This window comes from Borostomias antarcticus, assembly GCF_949987555.1.
Source record: "Borostomias antarcticus genome assembly, chromosome: 26".
Classification (NCBI taxonomy): Eukaryota; Metazoa; Chordata; class Actinopteri; order Stomiiformes; family Stomiidae; genus Borostomias; species Borostomias antarcticus.
The window spans coordinates 9,950,123-9,971,905 of NC_140259.1; the positions used below are offsets into that span (position 1 = coordinate 9,950,123).

The 21,783-nt window shown below is 42.7% G+C and overlaps 2 protein-coding genes across 2 annotated transcripts in view; both read right to left on the minus strand.

Moving 5' to 3' along the window:
* Positions 1–9,890: 9,890 nt before the first annotated feature.
* ifi30b (IFI30 lysosomal thiol reductase b) lies at positions 9,891–12,803 on the minus strand (the record flags this gene model as incomplete). The annotated part of the gene is made up of 7 exons (XM_084459139.1): positions 9,891–9,950; positions 10,080–10,148; positions 10,462–10,614; positions 11,154–11,243; positions 11,354–11,425; positions 11,629–11,817; positions 12,663–12,803. 7 exons carry the CDS (start codon positions 12,801–12,803, stop codon positions 9,891–9,893), a joined length of 774 nt encoding a protein of 257 aa, XP_084315265.1.
* A 3,871-nt stretch (positions 12,804–16,674) lies between these two features.
* Positions 16,675–21,783, minus strand: part of LOC311326267 (microtubule-associated serine/threonine-protein kinase 3-like) — a gene marked incomplete at both ends in the record, with an annotated part of 28,152 nt that continues 23,043 nt past the window's right edge. The window contains 6 exons of the mRNA XM_084459140.1: positions 16,675–18,317; positions 18,480–18,664; positions 18,821–18,957; positions 19,040–19,162; positions 20,443–20,669; positions 21,127–21,387. Of these exons, the coding sequence (XP_084315266.1) occupies positions 16,675–18,317; positions 18,480–18,664; positions 18,821–18,957; positions 19,040–19,162; positions 20,443–20,669; positions 21,127–21,387 (2,576 nt within the window). The remainder of the gene's footprint in view (positions 18,318–18,479; positions 18,665–18,820; positions 18,958–19,039; positions 19,163–20,442; positions 20,670–21,126; positions 21,388–21,783) is intronic.

Consider the following 21,783-nt stretch of genomic DNA (forward strand, 5'->3'; position numbering starts at 1 on the left):
AGGGTCTCTAGTCCATTAATAGGCTGAGCGGTGACAAATTTAATTATGTCCACCTGAAAAAAAACATAAGGGGTATGTATGGCATTTTTTTTCCAGACCAAATTTATTTTTATCTACAATCTTCATGAACATTCACAGGTATATAGGCCAAGCAATTCTGATCATAGATCTGCCACCTAGGTGTGTCTAGTCCATTACTAGGCCGAGCAGTGAACAATTTAATTATGTCCACCTGAAAAAAAACATAAGGGGTATGTATGGCATTTTTTTTCCAGACCAAATTTATTTTTATCTACAATCTTCATGAACATTCACAGGTATGTAGGCCAAGCAATTCTGATCATAGATCTGCCACCCAGGTGTGTCTAGTCCATTACTAGGCCGAGCAGTGACAAATGTAATTATTTCCACCTGAAAAAAAACATAAGGGGTATGTATGGCATTTTTTTTTTCAGACCAAATTTATTTTTATCTACAATCTTCATGAACATTCACAGGTATGTAGTACAAGCAATTCTGATCATAGATCTGCCACCCATGGGTCTCTAGTCCATTCCTAGGCCAAGCAGTGAACAATTTAATTATGTCCATCTGAAAAAAAACATAAGGGGTATGTATGGCGTTTCTTTTTTTAAGACCAAATTTATTTTTATCTACAATCTTCATGAACATTCACAGGTATGTAGTACAAGCAATTCTGATCAGAGATCTGCCACCCAGGGGTCTCTAGTCCATTACTAGGCTGAGCGGTGACAAATTTAATTATGTCCACCTGAAAAAAAACATAAGGGGTATGTATGGCATTTTTTTTCCAGACCAAATTTATTTTTATCTACAATCTTCATGAACATTCACAGGTATATAGGCCAAGCAATTCTGATCATAGATCTGCCACCTAGGTGTGTCTAGTCCATTACTAGGCCGAGCAGTGAACAATTTAATTATGTCCACCTGAAAAAAAACATAAGGGGTATGTATGGCATTTTTTTTCCAGACCAAATTTATTTTTATCTACAATCTTCATGAACATTCACAGGTATGTAGGCCAAGCAATTCTGATCATAGATCTGCCACCCAGGTGTGTCTAGTCCATTACTAGGCCGAGCAGTGACAAATTTAATTATTTCCACCTGAAAAAAAACATAAGGGGTATGTATGGCATTTTTTTTTTCAGACCAAATTTATTTTTATCTACAATCTTCATGAACATTCACAGGTATGTAGTACAAGCAATTCTGATCATAGATCTGCCACCCATGGGTCTCTAGTCCATTCCTAGGCCAAGCAGTGAACAATTTATTTATGTCCATCTGAAAAAAAACATAAGGGGTATGTATGGCGTTTCTTTTTTTAAGACCAAATTTATTTTTATCTACAATCTTCATGAACATTCACAGGTATGTAGTACAAGCAATTCTGATCAGAGATCTGCCACCCAGGGGTCTCTAGTCCATTACTAGGCTGAGCGGTGACAAATTTAATTATGTCCACCTGAAAAAAAACATAAGGGGTATGTATGGCATTTTTTTTCCAGACCAAATTTATTTTTATCTACAATCTTCATGAACATTCACAGGTATATAGGCCAAGCAATTCTGATCATAGATCTGCCACCTAGGTGTGTCTAGTCCATTACTAGGCCGAGCAGTGAACAATTTAATTATGTCCACCTGAAAAAAAACATAAGGGGTATGTATGGCATTTTTTTTCCAGACCAAATTTATTTTTATCTACAATCTTCATGAACATTCACAGGTATGTAGGCCAAGCAATTCTGATCATAGATCTGCCACCCAGGTGTGTCTAGTCCATTACTAGGCCGAGCAGTGACAAATGTAATTATTTCCACCTGAAAAAAAACATAAGGGGTATGTATGGCATTTTTTTTTTCAGACCAAATTTATTTTTATCTACAATCTTCATGAACATTCACAGGTATGTAGTACAAGCAATTCTGATCATAGATCTGCCACCCATGGGTCTCTAGTCCATTCCTAGGCCAAGCAGTGAACAATTTAATTATGTCCATCTGAAAAAAAACATAAGGGGTATGTATGTATGGCGTTTCTTTTTTTAAGACCAAATTTATTTTTATCTACAATCTTCATGAACATTCACAGGTATGTAGTACAAGCAATTCTGATCAGAGATCTGCCACCCAAGGGTCTCTAGTCCATTAATAGGCTGAGCGGTGACAAATTTAATTATGTCCACCTGAAAAAAAACATAAGGGGTATGTATGGCATTTTTTTTCCAGACCAAATTTATTTTTATCTACAATCTTCATGAACATTCACAGGTATATAGGCCAAGCAATTCTGATCATAGATCTGCCACCTAGGTGTGTCTAGTCCATTACTAGGCCGAGCAGTGAACAATTTAATTATGTCCACCTGAAAAAAAACATAAGGGGTATGTATGGCATTTTTTTTCCAGACCAAATTTATTTTTATCTACAATCTTCATGAACATTCACAGGTATGTAGGCCAAGCAATTCTGATCATAGATCTGCCACCCAGGTGTGTCTAGTCCATTACTAGGCCGAGCAGTGACAAATGTAATTATTTCCACCTGAAAAAAAACATAAGGGGTATGTATGGCATTTTTTTTTTCAGACCAAATTTATTTTTATCTACAATCTTCATGAACATTCACAGGTATGTAGTACAAGCAATTCTGATCATAGATCTGCCACCCATGGGTCTCTAGTCCATTCCTAGGCCAAGCAGTGAACAATTTAATTATGTCCATCTGAAAAAAAACATAAGGGGTATGTATGGCGTTTCTTTTTTTAAGACCAAATTTATTTTTATCTACAATCTTCATGAACATTCACAGGTATGTAGTACAAGCAATTCTGATCAGAGATCTGCCACCCAGGGGTCTCTAGTCCATTAATAGGCTGAGCGGTGACAAATTTAATTATGTCCACCTGAAAAAAAACATAAGGGGTATGTATGGCATTTTTTTTCCAGACCAAATTTATTTTTATCTACAATCTTCATGAACATTCACAGGTATATAGGCCAAGCAATTCTGATCATAGATCTGCCACCTAGGTGTGTCTAGTCCATTACTAGGCCGAGCAGTGAACAATTTAATTATGTCCACCTGAAAAAAAACATAAGGGGTATGTATGGCATTTTTTTTCCAGACCAAATTTATTTTTATCTACAATCTTCATGAACATTCACAGGTATGTAGGCCAAGCAATTCTGATCATAGATCTGCCACCCAGGTGTGTCTAGTCCATTACTAGGCCGAGCAGTGACAAATTTAATTATTTCCACCTGAAAAAAAACATAAGGGGTATGTATGGCATTTTTTTTTTCAGACCAAATTTATTTTTATCTACAATCTTCATGAACATTCACAGGTATGTAGTACAAGCAATTCTGATCATAGATCTGCCACCCATGGGTCTCTAGTCCATTCCTAGGCCAAGCAGTGAACAATTTATTTATGTCCATCTGAAAAAAAACATAAGGGGTATGTATGGCGTTTCTTTTTTTAAGACCAAATTTATTTTTATCTACAATCTTCATGAACATTCACAGGTATGTAGTACAAGCAATTCTGATCAGAGATCTGCCACCCAGGGGTCTCTAGTCCATTACTAGGCTGAGCGGTGACAAATTTAATTATGTCCACCTGAAAAAAAACATAAGGGGTATGTATGGCATTTTTTTTCCAGACCAAATTTATTTTTATCTACAATCTTCATGAACATTCACAGGTATATAGGCCAAGCAATTCTGATCATAGATCTGCCACCTAGGTGTGTCTAGTCCATTACTAGGCCGAGCAGTGAACAATTTAATTATGTCCACCTGAAAAAAAACATAAGGGGTATGTATGGCATTTTTTTTCCAGACCAAATTTATTTTTATCTACAATCTTCATGAACATTCACAGGTATGTAGGCCAAGCAATTCTGATCATAGATCTGCCACCCAGGTGTGTCTAGTCCATTACTAGGCCGAGCAGTGACAAATGTAATTATTTCCACCTGAAAAAAAACATAAGGGGTATGTATGGCTTTTTTTTTTTCAGACCAAATTTATTTTTATCTACAATCTTCATGAACATTCACAGGTATGTAGTACAAGCAATTCTGATCATAGATCTGCCACCCATGGGTCTCTAGTCCATTCCTAGGCCAAGCAGTGAACAATTTAATTATGTCCATCTGAAAAAAAACATAAGGGCGTTTCTTTTTTTAAGACCAAATTTATTTTTATCTACAATCTTCATGAACATTCACAGGTATGTAGTACAAGCAATTCTGATCAGAGATCTGCCACCCAGGGGTCTCTAGTCCATTAATAGGCTGAGCGGTGACAAATTTAATTATGTCCACCTGAAAAAAAACATAAGGGGTATGTATGGCATTTTTTTTCCAGACCAAATTTATTTTTATCTACAATCTTCATGAACATTCACAGGTATATAGGCCAAGCAATTCTGATCATAGATCTGCCACCTAGGTGTGTCTAGTCCATTACTAGGCCGAGCAGTGAACAATTTAATTATGTCCACCTGAAAAAAAACATAAGGGGTATGTATGGCATTTTTTTTCCAGACCAAATTTATTTTTATCTACAATCTTCATGAACATTCACAGGTATGTAGGCCAAGCAATTCTGATCATAGATCTGCCACCCAGGTGTGTCTAGTCCATTACTAGGCCGAGCAGTGACAAATTTAATTATTTCCACCTGAAAAAAAACATAAGGGGTATGTATGGCATTTTTTTTTTCAGACCAAATTTATTTTTATCTACAATCTTCATGAACATTCACAGGTATGTAGTACAAGCAATTCTGATCATAGATCTGCCACCCATGGGTCTCTAGTCCATTCCTAGGCCAAGCAGTGAACAATTTATTTATGTCCATCTGAAAAAAAACATAAGGGGTATGTATGGCGTTTCTTTTTTTAAGACCAAATTTATTTTTATCTACAATCTTCATGAACATTCACAGGTATGTAGTACAAGCAATTCTGATCAGAGATCTGCCACCCAGGGGTCTCTAGTCCATTACTAGGCTGAGCGGTGACAAATTTAATTATGTCCACCTGAAAAAAAACATAAGGGGTATGTATGGCATTTTTTTTCCAGACCAAATTTATTTTTATCTACAATCTTCATGAACATTCACAGGTATATAGGCCAAGCAATTCTGATCATAGATCTGCCACCTAGGTGTGTCTAGTCCATTACTAGGCCGAGCAGTGAACAATTTAATTATGTCCACCTGAAAAAAAACATAAGGGGTATGTATGGCATTTTTTTTCCAGACCAAATTTATTTTTATCTACAATCTTCATGAACATTCACAGGTATGTAGGCCAAGCAATTCTGATCATAGATCTGCCACCCAGGTGTGTCTAGTCCATTACTAGGCCGAGCAGTGACAAATGTAATTATTTCCACCTGAAAAAAAACATAAGGGGTATGTATGGCATTTTTTTTTTCAGACCAAATTTATTTTTATCTACAATCTTCATGAACATTCACAGGTATGTAGTACAAGCAATTCTGATCATAGATCTGCCACCCATGGGTCTCTAGTCCATTCCTAGGCCAAGCAGTGAACAATTTAATTATGTCCATCTGAAAAAAAACATAAGGGCGTTTCTTTTTTTAAGACCAAATTTATTTTTATCTACAATCTTCATGAACATTCACAGGTATGTAGTACAAGCAATTCTGATCATAGATCTGCCACCCAGGTGTGTCTAGTCCATTACTAGGCCGAGCAGTGACAAATGTAATTATTTCCACCTGAAAAAAAACATAAGGGGTATGTATGGCGTTTCTTTTTTTAAGACCAAATTTATTTTTATCTACAATCTTCATGAACATTCACAGGTATGTAGTACAAGCAATTCTGATCAGAGATCTGCCACCCAGGGGTCTCTAGTCCATTACTAGGCTGAGCGGTGACAAATTTAATTATGTCCACCTGAAAAAAAACATAAGGGGTATGTATGGCATTTTTTTTCCAGACCAAATTTATTTTTATCTACAATCTTCATGAACATTCACAGGTATATAGGCCAAGCAATTCTGATCATAGATCTGCCACCTAGGTGTGTCTAGTCCATTACTAGGCCGAGCAGTGAACAATTTAATTATGTCCACCTGAAAAAAAACATAAGGGGTATGTATGGCATTTTTTTTCCAGACCAAATTTATTTTTATCTACAATCTTCATGAACATTCACAGGTATATAGGCCAAGCAATGCTGATCATAGATCTGCCACCTAGGTGTGTCTAGTCCATTACTAGGCCGAGCAGTGACAAATTTAATTATTTCCACCTGAAAAAAAACATAAGGGGTATGTATGGCATTTTTTTTCCACACCAAATTTATTTTTATCTACAATCTTCATGAACATTCACAGGTATGTAGGCCAAGCAATTCTGATCATAGATCTGCCACCCAGGTGTGTCTAGTCCATTACTAGGCCGAGCAGTGACAAATGTAATTATTTCCACCTGAAAAAAAACATAAGGGGTATGTATGGCATTTTTTTTTTCAGACCAAATTTATTTTTATCTACAATCTTCATGAACATTCACAGGTATGTAGTACAAGCAATTCTGATCATAGATCTGCCACCCATGGGTCTCTAGTCCATTCCTAGGCCAAGCAGTGAACAATTTAATTATGTCCATCTGAAAAAAAACATAAGGGGTATGTATGGCGTTTCTTTTTTTAAGACCAAATTTATTTTTATCTACAATCTTCATGAACATTCACAGGTATGTAGTACAAGCAATTCTGATGAGAGATCTGCCACCCAGGGGTCTCTAGTCCATTACTAGGCTGAGCGGTGACAAATTTAATTATGTCCACCTGAAAAAAAACATAAGGGGTATGTATGGCATTTTTTTTCCAGACCAAATTTATTTTTATCTACAATCTTCATGAACATTCACAGGTATATAGGCCAAGCAATTCTGATCATAGATCTGCCACCTAGGTGTGTCTAGTCCATTACTAGGCCGAGCAGTGAACAATTTAATTATGTCCACCTGAAAAAAAACATAAGGGGTATGTATGGCATTTTTTTTCCAGACCAAATTTATTTTTATCTACAATCTTCATGAACATTCACAGGTATGTAGGCCAAGCAATTCTGATCATAGATCTGCCACCCAGGTGTGTCTAGTCCATTACTAGGCCGAGCAGTGACAAATGTAATTATTTCCACCTGAAAAAAAACATAAGGGGTATGTATGGCATTTTTTTTTTCAGACCAAATTTATTTTTATCTACAATCTTCATGAACATTCACAGGTATGTAGTACAAGCAATTCTGATCATAGATCTGCCACCCAGGGGTCTCTAGTCCATTCCTAGGCCAAGCAGTGAACAATTTAATTATGTCCACCTGAAAAAAAACATAAGGGGTATGTATGGCATTTTTTTTCCAGACCAAATTTATTTTTATCTACAATCTTCATGAACATTCACAGGTATGTAGGCCAAGCAATTCTGATCATAGATCTGCCACCCAGGTGTGTCTAGTCCATTACTAGGCCGAGCAGTGACAAATTTAATTATTTCCACCTGAAAAAAAACATAAGGGGTATGTATGGCATTTTTTTTTTCAGACCAAATTTATTTTTATCTACAATCTTCATGAACATTCACAGGTATGTAGTACAAGCAATTCTGATCATAGATCTGCCACCCAGGGGTCTCTAGTCCATTACTAGGCTGAGCAGTGAAAAATTTAATTATGTCCACCTGAAAAAAAACATAAGGGGTATGTATGGCATTTTTTTTTTCAGACCAAATTTATTTTTATCTACAATCTTCATGAACATTCACAGGTATGTAGTACAAGCAATTCTGATCATAGATCTGCCACCCAGGGGTCTCTAGTCCATTCCTAGGCCAAGCAGTGAACAATTTAATTATGTCCACCTGAAAAAAAACATAAGGGGTATGTATGGCGTTTCTTTTTTTAAGACCAAATTTATTTTTATCTACAATCTTCATGAACATTCACAGGTATGTAGTACAAGCAATTCTGATCAGAGATCTGCCACCCAGGGGTCTCTAGTCCATTACTAGGCTGAGCGATGACAAATTTAATTATGTCCACCTGAAAAAAAACATAAGGGGTATGTATGGCATTTTTTTTCCACACCAAATTTATTTTTATCTACAATCTTCATGAACATTCACAGGTATGTAGGCCAAGCAATTCTGATCATAGATCTGCCACCCAGGGGTCTCTAGTCCATTCCTAGGCCAAGCAGTGAACAATTTAATTATGTCCACCTGAAAAAAAACATAAGGGGTATGTATGGCGTTTCTTTTTTTAAGACCAAATTTATTTTTTATCTACAATCTTCATGAACATTCACAGGTATGTAGGCCAAGCAATTCTGATCATAGATCTGCCACCTAGGTGTGTCTAGTCCATTACTAGGCCGAGCAGTGAACAATTTAATTATGTCCACCTGAAAAAAAACATAAGGGGTATGTATGGCATTTTTTTTCCAGACCAAATTTATTTTTATCTACAATCTTCATGAACATTCACAGGTATGTAGTACACGCAATTCTGATCATAGATCTGCCACCTAGGTGTGTCTAGTCCATTACTAGGCCGAGCAGTGAACAATTTAATTATGTCCACCTGAAAAAAAATATAAGGGGTATGTATGGCATTTTTTTTCCAGACCAAATTTATTTTTATCTACAATCTTCATGAGCTTTCAAAGTCATCAAATAAAGAGCGTTGAAGTCAGTGCCATTCAGTGTTAAAGGCAAATTTAACACTCTGCTAATTTGTTGTTCTTGTACGATCGCTTTAGTGTCTCTTAAAGACACCGTCACACTGCCAAACTGTTCCATTCGTCTTTTCATCCTCAATGTCGTGGCAAGTTGGATATTTATTGTGTCTGTGAAAACCAAGTACTGTAAAATGTATCTTCAATAACTTGAAACAAATCAAGGACACCGTCTGAACGAACAGTAAACATTTAACACTCCGATATTTGTCTAGGAAATATCTTAGATTTTATCCTAAAAGCCAAAAGACTCTGGAGTTCAGGTTGTTGTGGAAATGCCAATAAAATACATTGAAAACTATTCATTTTTCAGGCCTTTAATGAGAAGGTTGGGTTTGGGGACCCAAACCCAACTGAATTTGAACTGGCAGTTGGGATTGTCCCTCATTGCTAGCTCGTAGCTAGCTGATTAGCAGGCTCATACTGCAGCTTTAACTGGTTTTGCCAACATAATCCTTTCCTATTAGATTAGCCAGACCGCATCTAACTACTTGGTACAGTATGATGAATGGATGGACAACGTGTACAGTAGTCTCAGCTAGAGGTACACTTACAGTACAGTGGCCTATGACTTTATTAGCCCTACTGCCACCTGCCCCTTAGGCCTAGTAATAAACCAGTTTATTCTTCAGTTCAAACTAGTACGTGTGTGTGTTTGTGTGTGTGTGTGTGCGTGCGCTCTACAGTGTGTATCTGATACTGCATGTACAGTAGGTACACTACATTTACTTTAATCTAGCAATCAGATTTTACAGTCTACACACACAATACTTGTATATTATATTATAATAAATAAGAAATTAAAACTTGAGATATATATTTTTCTTGAGTTTAATAAGTAATAGTATATAAACTATACAATGTAGTACAGTAGTATATTAAGCACAGATTATCTCACAATCAAAATTGCTTTATAAATAAAAATGAGTTATTTTATTATTAAGCCTAGTTAGTACAGCATGTATTAGAGCACATTCAATTGCATTTACAATCTAGATGAACCAATGGCAAAGAAATGGGTGACTGATCACTCTATGGTAGAAAGAGTTGTTAAAGATGGCATCTTGGTTTCAGCACAAACTTCTGTCCAGTTTCTTCTGGGCTCCGGTGCAGACGGGGGGCTTTCCTCCCTGGGAACAAACACGCAATGAAACCACTCAACACACATTGGAAAGGAGAGATTTTCAACGAATTTGACTGCAAACTATAGGCTACACCAGTGATTCACATCAACGCCATTCATTCCCTTGACTACTAACCGTGTACAGTTTGCAGACCAAGTCGAAAAGTGACGACATCGCCTTATCCTCAAACTCCTCTGTGTACTCCTGCAACAAATCATCATTTTTGGTCATAACGCACAACCAAACACAACACTTCCATCGAATCCTATCTTATCTTGCTAGTAATAGGCTCTGTGCACCAGCTCCACTACTTCCTGAAAGTCACTTGGCATCTAGATTTCCTGTCCTATATGATTGGATTAAGTGATTAATCAGGTGTGCGCTGGGTCTGCCGCACACCTGATTGATTAATTAATCCAATCATATAGAACTGGAAATAAAGATGCCAAGTGACTTTCAGGAAGTAGTGGAGCTGGTGCACAGAGCCTATAATGACCAGCTCCAGACGAAGGCCTACCCCGTTGACGGTGACCCAGGGCACGTGCGCGTGAGCGGGCTCGAGCGCTCTGGTCTTCAGCGCGTTCTCGTGCGTCAGCTGACGTCCGAGCGTTCCCGCCACGCACGAGGCGACGCTGTCCCACTCTACCGACGGCGCCAACAGCTGCAGACACTGTGAAACATTGATTAAGGAATAGTATAGGATTATTACAAACACTACTTTATTACAGTTAAACAGACAGGGTGACAGAATTAAGCAATAAACCACGAGAGGCCGTGTGTTATAGTGATTTTATAACATCTAGGGGGCGTTGTTAGGCACGACGCGAAGCGGAGTAAAACCCCCCTAGCTGTTATAAAATCACTATAACACACGGCCTCGAGTGGTTTATTGCTTTTATACAACGGTTACTACAGCTATAAGTGTAAAATAAACACACAGCAATGTAAAATATTAACATTTATTCAAAATGAAGCATCATTCCCTCAATTCCGCCGAGCAAAATAGTTCCCCTGACAAATGGGTTGCCAAGCAACAACAACAACTACAATGCATTGGATCAAATGGGAGGCGCATTAATACTGAAAATGGAATGATATGCGGTCCCAGGTGTGTGTTACAGAGTATTTTAACACGGCTTCCAGCCAATCAGAATCCAGAACCAGAACTAACCGTTGTATAATGAGGAATAATAACTGTTCTGTACTCACAGGCAAGGCAGCACTGAGGACATCTGAAGAAGACGCCATGCAGTGAATGACAGGAAACGCCGCCTGGCCAGCTTCATGCAGAATGCACGCCTACGGACGGAAAACAAAAGGTTGGTTTTTTTTGACAGGCGAATAACTTGTTTACCTTTGGTCTTATATGCATACAGACGGTGTCTGTGTAGCAGAGTAGGCGTGAGCACCTGAATAGTGTTGCCTTGGCACTCTGGCTCTCCGTGTTGGCAGGTGAAGGGGGAATTCGCTGATGGAATCTCCTGTGAACGAACAATAACTACAGTCATGAGTATTGTACCTGGGGGACCTTTGTGTATGAAATTCTAGCTATTATATTTGCCAGTATATTTTTGTATACCATCTCCTACAACCTCCATCACATCAAATATGCATTGCTTAAATAGCAGTGAATGAATCCAAAGCGTTAATCGCAAACGCTCTCCCTTTCGAAGGTGTAGTGTACCTTTGCGTTGCCATAGGGGACGAGCTTCACCGCCATGATGTCCTGGAGCATGGTCCAGGTGGGGAAGAGCTGGTGGGTGATGAAGGCCCGGCAGCCCGGGCAGAGGCTCTCGTAGTAGAGGGTCACCTCCACCGGGGGGGTGGCGGGGTCATGCCTGGTGGCGTACAGCTCCATGCACTGTTTCTGAACCTGGACCAGACCAGAGAGGAAACGCAGCTCAGTGGTTCTGGAGCCACACGCCGTGAGGTCTCCCTCAGAACCACGGGGACGGTCTCTCTCAGAACCACAGGGAAGGTCTCCCTCAGAACCACAAGGAAGGTCTCCCTCAGAACCACAAGGAAGGTCTCCCTCGGAACCACAGGGAAGGTCTCCCTCAGAACCACAAGGAAGGTCTCCCTCAGAGCCACAGGGAAGGTCTCCCTCAGAACCACAGGGAAGGTCTCCCTCAGAACCACAAAGAAGGTCTCCCTCGGAACCACAGGGAAGGTCTCCCTCAGAACCACAAGGAAGGTCTCCCTCAGAACCACAAGGAAGGTCTCCCTCAGAACCACAGGGAAGGTCTCCCTTAACCACAAGGAAGGTGAGTTTAACCCTAGTCACACAGTACTGGAGGTTTGTGGGAAATAAGGAAACCAAGACGCTTCACATCCTGTTTTCATTCCCCAGTTGGAGAGATAAGCTAACATCACATGGTGAGGAATGTAGGACCTCTGGTGATCAATTTCAAAAGCGTGATTCTCATTCCGGAGCGTACAAGGGCGTCTTTGAACAGCAGCTCGGCTGAGCTGAGCCCATCCGTCACCATGACAAACACTGTTTTGGGAATATGATGTAAACTTGCATTTACATGCATTTAGTGTAAGTACTGCATGTCTACTGAAATACAAAGACGTGACCTAATTATACAACTCATGCCGTATATTATTTCACTAATTTAACTCAAAAGATCATGAAAAAGAATAAGTTCTATTTATTTAAAAAAAAAATCAAAAAGTATTTTTCAACGCATTTCAAACTCAAGTGAACAAACTTACCTTGCATTCTATTGCGATTTCCAAAGACCTGCACCACTGTGATGGAGGATATCCACAAGATGGTTTTGGCTTTGACTTTCCATGAGATGTCTCTAAAGTCAAGCACAATATAAATACGGCACATATTCTTGCAAACGTCATCTTCGTAGTTATAGCCTAACTGTTGCTCGCCTTGAATAGCTCCCAATGTGTCCGTCAGGATTGACCCTCAGAGTCCTGTCCTGTATTAACGGAGTCGCTTACCAAACTGCTCCTCCCTCGTTAGCCTGCTAGATGTAAAGTAATTATCCAACTATGACACACCGGACACAGCCTGATGACACTGACCCACCATACTCTCAGAAGAGTATCATTTATCATGGTATTAATTTATTTTTAAAACCCTCACTGGAAAACACCCTTTTTACCTCTCACAGATTTTATCATGGAACTATGGGACCTCTTCCACACGATCAAGTGAACTGCTTTTACTTGTACCCCACCCTGCCCCCAGGAGAGAGTATTGTGGTTACAAATGACTTAGCTTGGTGACAGGGACAGACTGGTATGTAAATAATTTATTATAAAACAGTTATGGAACAACCAGTAAAAAACAAAAACAAATATGCAATCATAACATATTTAAGGATGAGGCTCCCTATTCAAATAAAACATCTCAAACGTTTGCATACCTTGGGATGTCCACTATTTCATAAACCGTCTGTGTATACAATAAGAGGGACAAGGGGATGGACTCCACAAGCAGACCTGATCCAATTCAGCCAACTCCTCCGCCTGAAATACTAGCTCAAACTGTACAACATTGTAGAAAAAAATGGAAGTCATCGATTCTTGGCAAATTGAATCCAGATTTTTGTGCTCAGAAGTGTCTTCCACCATATCCCTTTTCATTGTCGACATCATACATTTTGTTTGAATAGGGAGCTTGCCCATCAATAAAAACATAAAAAGCACAGTCAAATTTAAGTTTAAAATAAACAAATATTAACACCAACAGAATATCCACATTCCAAAAATGGACATTGGCAGCAGCCCGCACAAGATCTAGCCTATAAGATACTGTATAATGTGTTCTTGAAGATAAGCTTGACCCTGCCTACTGTAACCAGTTATTAACAATTAATTCAAACTTTAGTTAGTTGTGTTTGAGTGCAGACATATATGGCTATTACTGAAAACAATTACACGTGTTTTGAAAAAAGTTTGAAAACTGCCTAGTACCAAATTCTTCTAAATATCCTAAACGGAGAATGGCTGCTGTATATTAGTGAAACTGATGACATTTTCAGGTACTGTATCAGCAAACCAGCATGTGACACAAAAGTATAACAAAGCAAGATGTTAACTTTGCCAACTAAAATTCCGTAGCGTCCAATTCAGTTAGAAGAGAACTTGCTTCACGCTCTCATCTTCTAGATCGCCAAGGCAGACCACTTCATTAGATCTCTGAGTCTACCTCACCCCCATCCAACACCTGAAGTACCACGACCAGCCAAAACATAGATAACTGATTGCACTGAAAGTGGAAAGCATTGAGTGGCCCACCCTAGGGCAGATAGGGCTAAATTATGGCTAAAACTAAAATAATATATGTACACTACTAGTAGACAATCAGAGAATGTAGCTCAAATCAATTTGTAATTCATGAATATGAATCAGGTTTACTTAGTGCACAAACCTATCAGACACATGCTAACGCACAGTAGCATAACCCCAAAATAGCACACAGCCCAGTATTAGTGTGTCCTGGTCTCATGCAGCATGCATCCAGCTGAAGTAGAAAGTAAACAGAACATATCCATATATGTGTCAAACATGACTCACTAACTGGAAGTTTTACAATTCCAAAAACTACTTCTAAAGCCATTACTAAAAGTGTTGACGGTATCAACCACTGGTTTTCAGAGTAGAAATGACTGGATTACAGAACGTTTTACGTACGGTAGCATCGTGTCCTTGTTGCCTGTAAACATGGATGATGGGCTCCATTTTGGGTTCCACTGAGTAACATTAACTATGCAGATAATTCACTGCTTCAGAGGTGACAACATGAGACAGTACCGTGTTTTGAGCAGGATGGCAGTTTGAACTAGCGCTCTAGTGTGCACACTAGGATGAAACTGAGCCTTAACTACCGCTCTAGTGTGCACACTAGGATGAAACTGAGTGTGAACTAGCGCTCTAGTGTGCACACTAGGATGAAACAGTCTGAACTACCGCTCCAGTGTGCACACTAGGATGAAACTGAGCCTGAACTAGCGCTCTAGTGTGCACACTAGGATGAAACTGAGTGTGAACTAGCGCTCTACTGTGCAAAGTAGGATGAAACTGAGCCTGAACTAGCGCTCTAGTGTGCACACTAGGATGAAACAGCCTTAACTAGCGCTCTAGTGTGCAAACTAGGATGAAACTGAGTCTGAACTAGCGCTCGTGTGTGCTAACTAGGATGCGTTTGTGTCCTCGTTTGTTGCTCTGGAATCGAACCCTTGTTGTGTAACAGTTGGTATCAATACTGTCCATCATCAAGCACAATCATTCATATGGAGTTGAGGTGAACAGCCTCTATCAAAACACATAAATACATACAGTTCAAAGACGAAAAAACGAGTATTTGTTGATCTAAGCCCTGGGATGACTAGAGGTACAGGATGTTCCTCCAACGTTTTCATCTGCCTTTATCCTGGCTGCTCCTCAAGCCAACGAACAATACACAGACGTTAGTGCACTTTACTCCAATGTAAACATGAACACAGTAAAGGAAGCAGGATCGGTTCTCCTGGACGTTCAGGTTCAGGTTCTCGCACAGTAGATGCTGATAGTGACCATGTCAGCTGCTGTGGCTAGACTGAGAATATGACAGAAAAACATGGAACATGGAAATGGTTCCTATGAAAAAGTTGAAACTGTATCCTATCCGCCATCAACGAGGCAGTGTCACTATGTAAACGATTACAGATTACAATATTTTAAAATGGATCTTTGTGTTCTTCTACTGTTCATTTCATATTAAGCAGGCAAGCTAAAAAAAGATCCTAACCCATGCTTTTAGTGTTCGTCTTTCCAGCTTGTTAGCACGGCCATGCTACGCCAACAATCTGACCTATTCAACTTCAACTTCATTACTGGAAACGCCATCTGACCGACTGGGATTTGCATAAAAATGCTTTTGACTGTAAACCATTATGACGGCACGATACCTTCATATAGATAAATACATCGTCCTGCTACTGCCGGTCTGCCAACAAGAAAATAAGAGCTTTCGATCAAAAAAGTAAATTCTAGACGAGAGGATGTGGCTTAGGTAACAAAAACTATCAAATCTGTTTCACAGAAGTTAATTATACTGTATGCTGTGAACATATTATTATTATTATGCTCTGACCTCAGATGTTTAGTCGTCTTAAAATAGTACCGTTACCTTGCAGCATACAACTGTTCAAAATGTATAATAGTAACTATGGGACTAGGTATAGTAACTAATAGTGGGCGTAGTAACTAGGTAATAGTGCTCTAACTATGGTACTAGGCTTAATAGGCCTAGTTTCAGCTTCCTGGACCTGAATAACTTTAAGCCTTTTACATGTTATTTTATTTCTTTGATCTGTAAAAAAATATCTGTCAAGACTTTTCTCACCAAAAATGACTTCCTTCCTAATTAGAATCCTTTGGTCCAAAGGCAACTTCTTACCATCTAACCCGTTTAAAAATAGACTTTTATAGAAAATCCAGTCAAAATACAGCAAACTAAATGTATGGATAACCCTTGACCCTTGGTTGGCCACTAACTGCTGAACATTTCCTTCCCTGATAATAAATCCTCCTAGCTTATTAAAGTCATAAATAAGGACAGTCTAGTTCCTGCTGTCACATGTTTACAAAACAACACTCTGGTTCAAGTCAAATCAACAAGAGAACAACAAAATAATGTGGCAATCGATTCTCAACCTCAACTTCCACTTGCGCCAGACTTCTCTCTTCAATTAAGTCACTAAGTCAGAGACCATAAGTGAAGTCACTTTTTAAACTTCCCTTTCTGTGAGTTTCCCAAAACCGCTCTGACCTTATCTGAGGCAACCCTGACTTTGGCCTCTGTCGCTGTGCTGGAGACGTTTCCAGAGAGGGACAGCGCTGTGTCCTGTGGGGGGACATTTCCAGAGAGGGACAGCGCTGTGTTCTGTCGGGGGACAGCTGTAGAGAGGGACAGCGCTGTGTCCTGTGGGGGGACGTCTGTAGAGAGGGACAGCGCTGTGTCCTGTGGGGGGACTTTTCCAGAGAGGGACAGCGCTGTGTCCTGTGGGGGGACTTTTCCAGAGAGGGACAGCGCTGTATCCTGTGGGGGGACGTCTGTAGAGAGGGACAGCGCTGTGTCCTGTGGGGGGACGTCTGTAGAGAGGGACAGCGCTGTGTCCTGTGGGGGGACTTTTCCAGAGAGGGACAGCGCTGTGTCCTGTGGGGGGACTTTTCCAGAGAGGGACAGCGCTGTGTCCTGTGGGGGGACGTCTGTAGAGAGGGACAGCGCTGTGTCCTGTGGGGGGACGTCTGTAGAGAGGGACAGCGCTGTGTCCTGTGGGGGGACGTCTGTAGAGAGGGACAGCGCTGTGTCCTGTGGGGGGACATCTGTAGAGAGGGACAGCGCTGTGTCCTGTGGGGGGACGTCTGTAGAGAGGGACAGGGCTGTGTCCTGTCGGGGGACGTCTGTAGAGAGGGACAGCACTGTGTTCTGTGGGGGGACGTCTGTAGAGAGGGACAGCGCTGTGTCCTGTGGGGACAGGGTGTCCTCCTGGTCAGAGCAGGGCTCCCACTCCTGTCCCTCGCTATCGGTGGAGCCCTGCACGGCGATCTGGGGCACCAGGACGAACCTCCTCCCCATAGGCCCCTCCCCCGCCTCCTCGCTGCACCTCCCCCCCACAGGCCCCTCCCCCGTCTCCTCGCCGGACTGCGGCCAGGCCGCCCGGGTGGGGGGCGCGGTCACGAGGAGCGCCGGGCCGCTCCTCTCCTCGGGCTCGTCGAAGCTCACCTCCTGCACCGCCTCCTGCTTCTTGAAGGAGTCGCGGCGCTCCGACAGGTTGAGCTTCCTCATCACCACCAGCTGCTCCGAGCGCTCGCCGCCCGCCTCCCTCAGACGCTGCCCGCCGCCGCTGCCAAACCCGCCCAGCCAGCCACGCTCCTCCGGCTCCGCCTCCCCCGGCGGCGCCGACGCCTCTCCGTGGAAGGGCACCTCCAGCGTGTGCCTGCGGGGGGCGCCGTAGCCCTTCTTGTCGGCGTGATAGCCGCCGCCGCCGCCGGAGAGCTTCTCGGCCGACTGCACCCTCTTGAGGAGCGGCGAGCGCGGCGGCTCGGCGCTGCGCGGGCGCGCCATGTGCCGGACGATGGCGGGCGGGGACAGTGTGGTGCCGTGGAAGGCGTGGAGGGCTTTGGCGAGGCCGGGCAGCGGCGAGGGGGAGCGCTGGGGCGACGGGGGCGGCGGCGGGGACGAGGTGCACGCCAGCGGGGACGGCGGGATGCTGCTGGTGGACTTGCGGCGGGCTGCCTTGGCGTAGCGCTGGGCGCCGTGCTGCTTGGGCGCCAGGCCGTGCAGGGAGGAGGGACGCACGTGGGCCGCCGGGGAGCCGGGCGTGCTGGAGCAGGGAGACGCGCTCGGGGGAGACGCGCCGTCTGGGAGAGACGGGTCAGAGGAGAGAGCAGCTTCCATTAACATGTCACGGAAATGTATATTTGTCACGATGGCAACACAATATAAAAACAGACAATGAAAAACAACTAGACTGGACTAGAAGAGTTCTCTGAGCTGGACTGTGGAAGCTGCGTCCGCCTCACCTGCGGCCTGGTGGTCAGGGGCGGGGCTCCGGCAGGGCGTGGCCGGCCCGGGGGAGGGGCTGTGCGTGGGGGAGCCCGGCAGGCTCTCGCTGGACGACACCGAGTGGTGCAGCCCGGAGGAGAAGCTCCGGCTCCCGTGCATCGCCGTGCCCTGCTTGGACAGCCTCTTCAGGACGCTGCGCCTCCTGGGGGGACAGGAGGTCATGGAAAAGGTCACGTCTGATCGGGATTACAACCGCGCATTGTGATTGGCCAAGAGGCATTTGGAGCATCAGTCAGCCCTCTGAGCGTTCAGTCAGCGGTCTGAGTGTTCAGTCAGTCGTCTGAGTGTTCAGTCTCACTTGTCTTGGTTGTCTCGTCTCCTGCTTCTCTTGTTGCGGCGCGCCATCTTGCCCTTGTGGCTGGTCTTCCGAGCCGGTCCCACTTTGATGGAAGTGTTCTCCAGCGCCGTGGTCTGAAGGGACACCTTGTTGCCACTCTGTTGACAGAACGTAGGGATGAGTGTCCGGTTCCGAGTCTCACAGCAGGGCTGTAACGGGTGAACGTGAAACAGGCCGTACCTTCAGAAGCAGTTCCATCATCTCCGTGTGGACCAGCCCGTGAACAGACTCTCCGTTGACGTGCGTGATGAGGTCACCGGCCCGGAGACCCGCCCCGTGGGCTGGGCTGCCCTCTTCCACACTCTGGAACCACACAAATACTGGGTTATTATCACTACACTCTGGAACCACACAAATACTGGGTTATTATCACTACACTCTGGAACCACACAAATACTGGGTTATTATCACTGCATCACTCTGGAACCACACACATACTGGGTTATTATCACTGCTACACCCTGGAACCATACAAATACTGGGTTATTATCACTACACTCTGGAACCACACAAATACTGGGTTATTATCACTACACTCTGGAACCACACAAATACTGGGTTATTATCACTACACTCTGGAACCACACAAATACTGGGTTATTATCACTGCATCACTCTGGAACCACACACATACTGGGTTATTATCACTGCTACACTCTGGAACCACACAAATACTGGGTTATTATCACTACACTCTGGAACCACACAAATACTGGGTTATTATCACTGCATCACTCTGGAACCACACAAATACTGGGTTATTATCACTACACTCTGGAACCACACAAATACTGGGTTATTATCACTGCATCACTCTGGAACCACACAAATACTGGGTTATTATCACTACACTCTGGAACCACACAAATACTGGGTTATTATCACTGCATCACTCTGGAACCACACAAATACTGGGTTATTATCACTACACTCTGGAACCCCAATATACTGGGTTATTATCACTACACTCTGGAACCACACACATACTGGGTTATTATCACTCCTACACTCTGGAACCACACAAATACTGGGTTATTATCACTACACTCTGGAACCACACACATACTGGGTTATTATCACTGCTACACTCTGGAACCACACAAATAGTGTGTTATTATCACTACACTCTGGAACCACACACATACTGGGTTATTATCACTACACTCTGGAACCACACCCATACTGGGTTATTATCACTACACTCTGGAACCACACCCATACTGGGTTATTATCACTACACTCTGGAACCACACAAATACTGGGTTATTATCACTACACTCTGGAACCATACAAATACTGGGTTATTATCACTACACTCTGGAACCATACAAATACTGGGTTATTATCACTACACTCTGGAACCATACAAATACTGGGTTATTATCACTACACTCTGGAACCACACAAATACTGGGTTATTATCACTGCTACACTCTGGAACCACACAAATACTGGGTTATTATCACTACTACACTCTGGAACCACACAAATACTGGGTTATTGAATATATAAAAATTTTGGTATGTTGCACATGTGACAAATCAAGGTGTAACATCCCAGACCCCCCGAGGGCCGGTACTGACCGAGACCACGTGATGCACGCTGTAGACGTCGCTGTCGCCCATGTAGACGCGGATGGCCTGCAGGGTGAAGCCGAACTTCTTGCCCGAGCTGTGGATGACGACGGGCGGGCGCAGGCTGCTGAGCCCCAGGGAGAGGTCGCGGCTGGGGGATGAGTCTCGGGACGAGGGGTTGGACGAGAGGGAGCGCGGAGAAACCGGACTGGGCTGGAGACCGCCAGGCATGTCGTCTGAAAGCAAACAGCGCGTCAAAAAAGTGAACATCAACCCTTTGAAGAGGACCGTCTCATCGGCAGAATTTTACAAATATCTAAAAAAAATCTAAATCTAAATCTAATAAAAATATCTAAAAAAAATATAAAACATTCCTACATTCCAACACTTCCTGAAAGTTGAGAAACTCTAATAATCATAATAACTCTAAAAATAATTTCTAATAATATAGGAAAAATCCAATTAATATTTGAAATGTTGCCACTGTATTCACCGTACTAAAAAGGTTAATTAGAACCCGAGTTCACTTCATTTAAATGATAACTGTGATGTAATCATGTATGCTGTTCATATTCATTCACAGTTGTGTGGATTGCATGCCCACTAGGACACCGTAGAAGCAGTGTACAGCATCGGCCCATGAACTCAAACTCCCAGAAAGCCCATTGCTCTGTGAGCGGCGGCCATATCAACCTGCAGTGATGATGAGCGAGAGGGCGGACACGGACGCAGACTTGGGGACCTTCCCCCCGCACGGCGGCCTCTGTCTGTCCGGCGTCTCCAGCTGGTTCCCGAAGCGCCGGGGGGCGCGGTCTTTGGCAGAGGGGGCGTGGTCTTTGGCAGAGGGGGAGTGGTCTTTGCGAGAGGGGGCGTGGTCTTTGGGAGAGGAGTGTTTGGCGCCGGTGCTGTTGCTACGAAGCCGGGTGTTCTGGAGGCTGGACACGCCCACCTCAGCTGCGACACACAGGATAATAAAGGCGTGACGAACAGTTTTGTACCGTTTTCCCACATACGGTAAAATACTTAGCAACGATACTTTGTTAGTGATAACAACAATTTTACGTGAACTTTGCTTGAACGTAAAAATAAAGACACCGCTCTACGTTCTCGGTACCAATAGCCTGCTCTCGTTTAGACTCTGTTGAGTTCCTGCTCAACTCCCACGCCAGATAAAGATCAGATACCGTCACTTTAATGGTCCCTGGAGGGACATGTGGGCGTTACAGCAGCAGAACAGAAGAGGTGCAGGATGAAATCAACAATCAATGGGTCATATAACACTAAATATGAGCTGGACTAGAAGAGCTCTCTGAGCTGGACTAGAAGAGTTCTGATCTGGACTAGAAGAGC